This window comes from Trachemys scripta, chromosome 3, assembly GCF_013100865.1.
Source record: "Trachemys scripta elegans isolate TJP31775 chromosome 3, CAS_Tse_1.0, whole genome shotgun sequence".
Classification (NCBI taxonomy): Eukaryota; Metazoa; Chordata; order Testudines; family Emydidae; genus Trachemys; species Trachemys scripta.
The window spans coordinates 4,354,757-4,364,375 of NC_048300.1; the positions used below are offsets into that span (position 1 = coordinate 4,354,757).

At 64.1% G+C, this 9,619-nt stretch overlaps 1 protein-coding gene across 1 annotated transcript in view; it reads left to right on the top strand.

Moving 5' to 3' along the window:
- The window catches only part of LOC117874151 (cullin-9-like), a 66,351-nt gene that overhangs the window by 27,116 nt on the left and 29,616 nt on the right, over positions 1 to 9,619 (top strand). The window contains exons 14-25 of the mRNA XM_034764002.1: positions 156 to 383; positions 2,041 to 2,131; positions 2,219 to 2,390; positions 3,045 to 3,150; positions 4,800 to 4,895; positions 6,201 to 6,346; positions 6,507 to 6,765; positions 7,277 to 7,434; positions 7,814 to 8,027; positions 8,290 to 8,461; positions 8,783 to 9,072; positions 9,126 to 9,370. Coding sequence (XP_034619893.1) covers positions 156 to 383; positions 2,041 to 2,131; positions 2,219 to 2,390; positions 3,045 to 3,150; positions 4,800 to 4,895; positions 6,201 to 6,346; positions 6,507 to 6,765; positions 7,277 to 7,434; positions 7,814 to 8,027; positions 8,290 to 8,461; positions 8,783 to 9,072; positions 9,126 to 9,370 — 2,177 coding nt within the window. The remainder of the gene's footprint in view (positions 1 to 155; positions 384 to 2,040; positions 2,132 to 2,218; positions 2,391 to 3,044; positions 3,151 to 4,799; positions 4,896 to 6,200; positions 6,347 to 6,506; positions 6,766 to 7,276; positions 7,435 to 7,813; positions 8,028 to 8,289; positions 8,462 to 8,782; positions 9,073 to 9,125; positions 9,371 to 9,619) is intronic.

Here is a 9,619-nt window from a genome sequence, read left to right on the forward strand (position 1 = left end):
AGCTGTGCTCCCCATAGACCAGACGGGCGGAGGGCGACTGACCCAGGGAGAGCAGGGACTCGCCCCAGCCCCCTGGCAGAGATGGGACTAGAAGCAGGTCTCCTGGCTACCAGGCCGGTGCCGCCAACCCCCAGGCCGCGCTGCTCCCTCTGCAGGTGGTGCAGGAGTTCGTTCGCTTCCTCCACCGCCTGGCCACCACCAACAAGGACTGCGCTGTGGTGATGTGCCGCCTGGGCACCAAGGAGGCCCTGTCCAAAGCCCTGGACAAGCACAACTCCAACCTGCTGCTGGGGTCGGAGCTGCGGGACCTGGTGACCGACTGTGAGAAATACGCCAGCCTCTATCAGAAGCTGACCACCAGCATCCTGGCCGGCTGCATCCAGGTGAGCCGGGGCACGTGCTCGGTGTGGGGTGTGCGTCCTGACCCCGCCCAGTGAACAGGGGCTCTGCCATGAGACAGACACACACCCCCGCCTGGGGCGGCCTGCCCGATGGGTGGGTGGAACCTCTGCCTGCTGGGGCGCTGATCTGGGTCGAGAGCAGCCAGGGGCCCCAGGCTGTCTCTTGGGGGGGGGGGAGGGCAGGATGTTTGTCTGTGGGGAGGGGCTGGTGGTCTCTGCAGGGGGTGGCCTGGCATGAGGGAGGGCGTGACTTTCCTCATGGTGCAGCCTGGACTGCGGGGTCCCCTTAGCTCTCCCGCCTGGGACGCCTTTTACACTGCTTTGCTGGGAACAGCCACCGGTGCAGGCTCTGCTCACTCCCAGCCCCCAGCGCGCAGTCGCTCCCAGCTGAGTACGTGCTGCTGTGCCCAGCCGTCCATGAATTACATACAGGGCGACACCCGCAGACACCCCAGACACATACAGGGCGACACCCTGCCCCAGCCTTGCCTCTTGCACTGCGCGGAACCCTCCCGGGCAGCGTAAGCTCCTCACTCGTCATTCCAGCTCTGGAGATCATGCGCCAGCCTTTGGTGTCTCAAGCAGAGGTTTCCCAAACACGCCAGTCAACACACGGGTTTAGATAGAGCCATGAGACAAGTCTATTAACCAGAGAAGGGTGGATTTTAAGTGACACAGGTGGGAAGGCTGGTCACAAAAGGAATAAAAGGAGAAACACACAAGCGAATTCCTAAACTTTACCAGGACTAGTAGGTTTAAAAGCAAAAGGAGGAGTTTTTCTCCCCAGCAACTGCAACACATTTCACAGGCTGTGTCTTTTCCCAGCCTGGGACCACTCCCCCCTTTGTTCAGCTCCTTGTGCGTCGTCGTTGTCATGAGCAGAGAGATGGACAGAGGAGAGGGGGGCACGGGACATTTCCCCCTTTCTTATACTCCTGCCCTTTGTGCTGGAAAAATCCGTGCTGGGTCATGGGGTTGGGCAGTGCTGTTGCGTACCTGAGCTCCAAACTGCCCTCCTGATGAATTGTAACTTCCTTGTTTCCTTCCCCTCACCCCCAGCTGATGAATGTCTGATTTAGTACTTAACGGCTCTTTGGTACTTTGCTGGCGTGCTAGGGCGTCTTTGTCTCTGAACAATTAGTTTGTGGGCGTTACCCAAAACGGCACCTTATTTCAGTAACAATCATGCAGTAAAATCTCATAGCTTTACACACAGTGTTGTTAAACACATCTTAACAGGACAATGATATTCAGCAGTTTATGACTTTTCAAATGATACTTCACAAGGCGTACTTTGTACAAAATATAACCATATACAAGTGGTGAACATGGGGTACAGGGTGTCACAGAGGTTGGTGGTCTCTGGAAGGGGTGACCAGGGAGTGGTCTGCAGGTGGGGAGAGGGGTTGGTAGTCTCTGGAAGGGTGTGGGCAGGGAGGGGATGGTGGTGTGTGAAGTGGGGGGAGTGGCCATGGGGCAGAGGCTCTCTCTGGACCCAGTTCACTCAGTTCCCCCCTCCCCACCTGTGGGGCTGCGTTCCTCGGGGGCTGTTTGCTGCCCAGGGTCCAGCGATCAGGCAGTGGGGGAGGGGGCTGCCAGGTCCCCCCCCATTGATGGTTTGCGCCCTCTTCTCTTCCAGATGGTGCTGGGTCAGATTGAGGAGCATAGACGGAGTCACCAGCCCATCAACATCCCCTTCTTCGACGTCTTCCTGCGCAACCTCTGTCAGGGTCAGTGCTGGGGGTGTCGCCCGGGGCCCCCCTGCCCCAGCTGTGCCCCCGCCCAGCTCCCTTCAGCGCTGTCCCCTCTCCCTGCAGGCTCCAGCGTGGAAGTGAAGGAGGACAAGTGCTGGGAGAAGCTGGAGGTTTCCTCGAACTCCCACCGAGCCAACAAGCTGACGGACAGGAACCCCAAGACCTACTGGGAGTCCAACGGCAGCACCGGCTCGCACTACATCAACATCTACATGCACCGCGGCGTGGTGGTCAGGTGGGGCGGGGGCTGTGGGTACTGGCCCCCGGGGGGGTATGGCTGTGTGTGCCGGGCGGCAAAGAGCATGTCCCGGGGCTGCGGGAGGGATCAGGTGGGAGTGGGGTAAGCATTGGGCAAGGGGTGGCAGGATGCCCGTGGTGGCACAGGGGTGTTCCCGGGGATGCGGGTGGGATCAGGTGGGCAGGGGGGTGGCTGTTGCCCAGGGTGTCCCGGGGATGGGGTGGGATCAGGTGGGAAGGGGGTGGCTGGCTGCCCAGGGTGTCCCGGGGATGGGGTGGGGGTTTGGGCCCAGGTAACAATGTGGCGAGGGATGGCAGGGAGCCCGAGGGGGCACAGGGGGGGGCTGCACATGCTGGTTCCTGGCTGGGGTGGGTTCCCTTTCCAGTAGCCAGCCATGCAGGGCCCTCGTCTGTGTCCACGGGCGCCATACGCCCTGCTGGGATGGCTGTTGGCACTGTTGGCCCAGAGCAATGCAGCGCCAGGTGCAGCCCCCCAGGAGCTGGGGTCAGGGGCTCCCGTTAGGACCGGCGGCCATGCGAGGCTCTGAGCCCGCTGGCGGACGTACCCCTCGGGACGTGCACCGTAGGCTCCGGCCTGGAGCACAGCCCAGAAATGGGCCGGTGCCAACGCTGTGACTCTCCCCGGCTGCAGACAGATGAGCCTGCTGGTGGCCAGCGAGGATTCCAGCTACATGCCAGCCCGGATCGTGGTCATGGGAGGAGAGAACCCGGCCAGCATCAGCACCGAGCTCAATACGGTGAGTGTGGCCCAGGCTGCCCCGGACAGGAGAGGGGGTCCTGTGGCTTGGGGCTCCCTAGCAGGGCGGGCGCAGGCTGAGAGCTTCGCACCTGCCAGTGCCCACCTCTGCTGGTCAGTGTGGAGCTGGGGCAGCCCGGCCCAGGCCGGCGGGGCCACGACTGTCTTGGAATTGGGGCAGGCAGCACCCGAGGTACAGGGAGTCGCCAGCCCCAGGCCTGTAGGCCCTGTCCTCACGGGCACGTCACCAGGGCTCTCCTAGGCGGGCAGGAGCAGGGCAGGGCCCCAAGCTCAGGGTCCATCTCCAACGCTGGCCAGGACCAGCTGCTCCAGGGGGTGGTGCAAGATACCCCAGTGGCTAAGTCCCGGCTTCCCCTCCTGTCCTGCTTCTCGTCCACCCCGTGCAGGCCTGGCACAGTCTGCCTTGTCCTAGCTGCTCCCCTTTTTGCTGCTAGACCCTGCCACCCTCCCGCCGTCTGCTTCCCCAGACCTGTTACCCACCTGGCCCACGCCCGAGTGAGCTGCCCTGGGAAACCTCTAGCCAGAACCCAGAGGCGCTGTCTGGGCCGGGCCGTGTGCCTAGCTTGGATTGTGCTAGTCTCCGCTGCACAGTGGCCATAGAGCAGAGGAGGGACCGAGAGGAGCCGCCTTCCAGCCCCCGAGGCAGTGCTGAGTCCCAGGAGGTCATTGGGGAGGGACATGGGGGTGGGCGGGGCAGACAGGCAGGCCTGCGCGTTCCTACTGGGAGCAGCATGTACATCCGTGCTGGTGGCCGGCCGGGTGTGCGGGGAACTGGGTCTGTGCTTAGTGACGGCGCTGGCACCAGATCTCGGCACGGCCGGGCTGCTCCTTAAAGCCGCAGCTTCTGGGGGCAGGTGATTCCATGAGAATCCCACCTGTCACTTCCCGAGTGAGGCTCTAGCCCCCCCCCGCTGCAGAGAAAAGCTGGAAATTGGGATCCCCCCAGCTCCAAACCCAGTGGATGGGCCTGATCTGGGCGCTGGGGTTGGCGGTGCTGGGAACCTGCTCGGCTGGCTGCGTGCAGACGGAGCAGGGTCAGTTACAGCCCCCGGGCACTGGGAGTGGGGTGTGACGCTGGGTTAGTAGCACCACTCAGGCTGGGAGCCCCAGGGGTACGACGGGAGATCTGTGTCTCACTCGGACGGGCCACTGGTCTATGGCTGTCGACCAGTTCCCATGCCTGGCGGCACCTCTCCGTCCCCATCGGTTCTGGTCTCTGCGGCCTCTCCTGGTGGGTTGACGGCAGCTCCTGAGCGCGGTGGAGCTCCCAGGGGCTGGTCTTCCATTGACCCTGCCGGGAGGAGGCAGCAGGGAGCGGTGGAGAGGTCTGGCGCGTCTGACTGCTCCAGCAGAGCCGTGGTTTCTGTGATCTCCCCAGGTGTGGCTGGGAGGGGCCCTGGGGCTGCCTGACAGAGCGGCAGAGGCTTTGCTGGCTAGTCCCGTCCCAGCTACTGGTTGTCTCCTTGCCCCGTCCCTTTGGGGCCCGTGTTCCTGCACGCCGCTAACCCCACGGCTTCACTTCACGTAGCTCTGGGGGCTGGGCCTGGACAACCCTCCCGCGGGGCGAAATCTCTTGCGGCCTCGTCATCTCTGTGTCCTGATGGCTTGCGTCTCTCCTGCCCCCCCCAGGTGAACGTCATGCCCTCGGCCAGCAGAGTGATCCTTCTGGAGAACCTGACCCGCTTCTGGCCCATCATCCAGATCAAGATCAAGCGCTGCCAGCAGGTGGGTGTGCTGGCCGCCCCCCGACGGGTTCGGTCACAGGGACCCCCTTGGGACTGTCACCTGATGCGCTGAATTTGCCTCTGAGCCTGTTTTCCCTGCCAGCTTGGGACTCCAGAACCCTGCCTTGTTGAGCCAGACATGCCAGCCTGCTGCAACCCGACCCAGGGTCTGGTCCACACCCCCAAAGCTGCAGACTTAACTGAAAACAGCTCAGCAGGTTTCCTATCTCCAGCACCCAGACACCCAGCTCCCAATGGGATCCAAACCCCAAAGAAATCCGTTTACTCTGTATAAAGCTTATACAGGGTAAATTCATAAATTGTCCGCCCTCTATAACACTGATAGGGAGAGATGCACAGCTGTTTGGTCCCCCAGGTATTAATCACTTTCTCTGGGTTCATTAATAAACAAAAGTGATTGTATTAAATATAAAAAGTAGGATTTAAGTGGTTTCAAGTAATAAGAGACAGAACAAAGTAAGTCACCAAGCAAAAACACGCAAGTCTAAATACATTAAGACACTGATTACAGGTTATATCTCACCCTCAGAGATGTTCCAATAAGCTTCTTTCACAGACTAGACTCCTTCCCAGTCTGGGTCCGATCCTTTCCCCTGGTCCAGTCCTTGTTCGTTCCAGCAGACATCTCAGGTGGTAAGCAGGGGATGTCTCATGACTGGCAGCCCCCTTTGTCCTGCTCCACCCCCTTTTATAGCTTTGGCACAAGGTGGGAATCCTTTGTCTCTCTGGGTCCCCACTCCTCCTTCTAAATGGAAAAGTACCAGATCATGTGTCATGGTTATTGTCGCTGTAAGATCTAGTCTCCATTCTTCCCGGGCTGGCCCACACCTACACAGGTAAATAAACCATTTACAACCAATTGCCCCAGTCACTGGGAGCCATCACGATTCTAAGCCACCATTAATGGCCCACACTTTGCATAATTACAACAGGCCCTCAGAGTTATACTTCATATTTCTAGCTTCAGATACAAGAATGATACATGCATAGAAGTAGGAGGAACATATTCAGTAGGTTATAACCTTTGCTATGATACCTTACAAGAGACCTTTTGCATACAGCATATTCCAGTTACATCATAGTCACACTCACAAGCACATTTCCATAAAACATATGGAGTGCAACGTCACACCCCCGTCCCTGTGTGCGGCCGAGCCGGTCCCTGGCCTCCCTCGCCCCCCGCAGGGCCTCCATGGGCAGCGAGAGGCCTGGCCCGGGGCGCCCCCAGGGAGTCGCTCAGCCTGGCGGGCCCGTGTCTAACCGGGGAGGTTTGTGCCCTGTGCAGGGTGGCATTGACACGCGTGTGCGTGGCATCGAGATCCTGGGGCCCAAGCCCACCTTCTGGCCGATCTTCAAGGAGCAGCTGTGCCGGCGCACGTACCTGTTCTACACCACCCAGGCGCACACGTGGTGCCAGGANCGGCCCACCCTGTACCCCCTGGGGCTGGCCAGCCCATCCCCCCAGGGCCCTCCCCCTGCCTGTCATGTCCCGTTCTCCCCCGCTCCTCCATCCATCCTGCCCCCCACAGACACCTGTCCTGGCCTGTCCCCTCCCCACGTCCATCCCGGCCTGTACCCCCCCCGCACCCAGCCTGTACCTGTACCTCCCTCTCCCCCCGGGGCTCTCCCCGCCCGCCTGTAACCGTGTGCCGCCTGCCCCTGCCCAGGTGAAGCGGTTCCTGGAGTCGTGGTGGCAGGGGCCGGACTTCGTGGAGCGGTACTGCCGTCTCTACCTGGGCCTGCGCAGCGCCATGGAGGAGCTGTTCGGGCAGCAGACGGCCTTCGCGCTGGCCCTGCGGCAGGGCTTCTCCGGGGGCCTGCTGCAGCTCTCCTTCCTGACGGCCATGCACGTGAGTGGGGGGCTGGCCCGGCCCTGGGTGGGGAGCCCGGGGCCCAGCAGCGCTTCCAGGCTGGTCGGCCGGTGCCAGCCCGCGGGGCTAGAGGCTGCCTGCGCCCCAGTGGGGCTGAGTCCCCCGGCATCGGCTCTGCCCAGCCACGTTCCTGGCTGCCGTCCGGGGTCTGAGGGGTCCCAGGTGCGTGGGGGTCTCTGCCAGTTAACCCCCGTTGCTCCTGCTCCAACAGCCCTGGACCCTGAGAGGGAGCGGGCCCCTCGCGCCCCCTTGCTCACCGCCCAGACACGCAGCTCCCACGGCCCCGCCTCCCCCGGAGCCCCTCCCCCATTCCGCCTCCCTGTCTCCACGGGTGGGGTGACCCCTGGGAATGACCTCAGGTCCTAGGAGTGGCCTCCCCCTCTGCAGGACTGTTCCCTCCCCCAGAGCCCCCCCATCATGTGGGTGTGCCCTGAGCCGCCCCGGGGAGCCGCCCCGAGCAGGCCCTGGCAGCTGGCGCTCTGCCCCGCAGGTGAGCGAGCAGTTCGCTCGCTACGTGGACCAGCGGATCCAGGAAAGCCAGACGGACGCAGGCAACGTGGAGTCGCTGCACCGGCTGCAGCGGAGCCTGGAGCCCATCCTCTTCCTCTCCGGCCTGGAGCTCGCCAACACCTTCGAGCACTTCTACCGGTGAGGGACCCCGGCCAGGGGCGTGGGGAGCTGTGCCCCCGCCCGGCACGTCAGCAGGTGCTGGTGCCTGGCTTGTCATGGGGGCTCTGGGTCGGCTCGGGCAGTGGGCTCCCCAAAGTCCAGCCGGACCCCGGCCACCAGCCCAGAGCCTGTGTCCCCAGCCGTGGCTTGCAGGGGGGCAGCAGGGCACTACGGGGCCCACAGGCTGGGTCAGGTCCGGCCCCGGGCCCCACAGCGAGCACCAGCTGCCGGCCGGCCGGGACGCCCTGCTCCAGGCCATAGCGAAGGCAGGGAGGGGCCCAGGGGCCGGGAATTGGGGGTGGCTCCAGGGGGGGAGGCGGGGGCTCTGGCCCCGCCCTGAGGCTGGCTGCCGTTGCAGGTATTACCTGGGCGACCGGCTCCTGGCCCAGGGGAACGTGTGGCTGGAACGGGCCGTCGTGGAGCAGATCGGGCTCTGCTTCCCCAATCGCTTCCCCCAGCAGATGCTGAAGAGCCTGAGCGAGTCGGAGGAGCTGCAGCAGCAATTCCACCTCTTCCAGCTGCAGCAGCTCGACAAGCACCTGCTGGAGCTGGACGCGGGCCAGGAGGACGCGGTGAGAACTCGGGGGGCGGGGTCTGGGCGGTGCCCCTCCCTTCCCCTGGGGGGCGGGGTCTGGGTCTGAGCCCCCTCAATTCCCCCGGGGGGCGGGGTCTGTGCGGTGCCCCCTCCCTTCCCCTGGGGGGCGGGGTCTGGGCGGTGCCCCTCCCTTCCCCGGTGGGGTGGGGTCTGGGCCGTGCCCCCTCCCTTCCCAGGAGGTGCCGCAGACGAGCCCCTGGCGGGAGCCTGACCCCTGGCACCCCTGCGCCCGTCCCCAGGCGATGGAGGAGGAGCCGGCCGAGCCGGAGGAGGAGCCGGAGGTGAAGGTGCTGGCCCTGTCCCCGCGCTGCTGGACCATCTCCCCGCTCTGCTACCTGGAGGATCCCAGCAGGTGTTTCCCTCAGCCCCTCGGGGGCTACTTGGCGCGGTTCGCTGACTTCTACACCAACAGTGAGTCTGGGCTCTGGGGGGGTGACTGGGCCGGGCAGGGGCTGGGGGGGTGGACACTGTGCCCCATGGTGGTGGCGGGGAGCGGCGTGTGACAGGGGAGGGGGCACCGGAGGGGGCGTGACAGGGGAAGGAGCACCGGGGGGTGGGGGGACGTGTGACTGGAGAGGGGGCACCAGGGGGAGGGTTCGGAACGGGGGCTAGGTTGAGCAGTGGGGTGAGCTCCAGCCCCGCCTGGGGGTGGGGGGCAGCCCTGGCTGGCTCGGGGACCCCGTGGGCCTGGCGCTCTGGTGGCTCTGCTGGGACTGGCCGCGTCTCTTGCAGGTCAGAGCCGGTTTGGCCTGGAGCACACGAAGCCGCGGCGCCTGCAGTGGACGTGGCTGGGCCACGCGGAGCTCCGGTTCGCGGGCAGCACCACCCTGCACGTCTCCACCCTGCAGATGTACATCCTGCTGGGCTTCAACAGCGCCCAGGTGGGACCCCCGGTCCCCTGGGGGGTGGGATCCCACAGCTGGTGCAAATGGGGCACCAACTGCTCCTGTCCTTGCAGCACAGAGAGCGCCTTCCCCCCAGCTTATCCGTATGGGGCAGAGACGGTCTGTCCTCCCCCCTGGGCAGACACTCCCCNNNNAGGGAGGGCCCATGGAGGGCTGGGGCCGGGGGTGCTGGAGGAACCGTTCCCCGGGCACGACTGAGCGCGGCTGTGTCGGTCCCAGGCGTCCTGCGTCTGAACGAGGCGGCCCTGGCGCGGGCGGCCGGCCAGCGCCTGTGGCTGCTCCCCAAGCAGACGTACCTGAACGTGGAGGATGACGAGGGAAGCACCCTGGAGAGGAAGAGGAACATCATCTGCTGCCTCATCATCCAGATCCTGAAAGGGGAGAAGGAGCTGCACATCGATAACCTGGTGTTCAAGGTACGGGGGCCTGGCAGGCGAGCGGCCGCGCGGCTCCGCGCCCCGGCAGCCGCAGAGTAACTGCCCTGTCCCCCCAGGTGATCGACGCCTGTCAGAAATGGGAGTCTGGCCCTGCCCTGAAGTTCCTCAGCTTCTGCTGCAGCAGCACGGACGTGCTGTCCTGCACCCTGCACCTGCTGAGCCAGGGCTACGTGCGGCGCCAGGAGGACAACCCCCAGCTGCTGGAGTACGTCTCCACGGAGCCCACG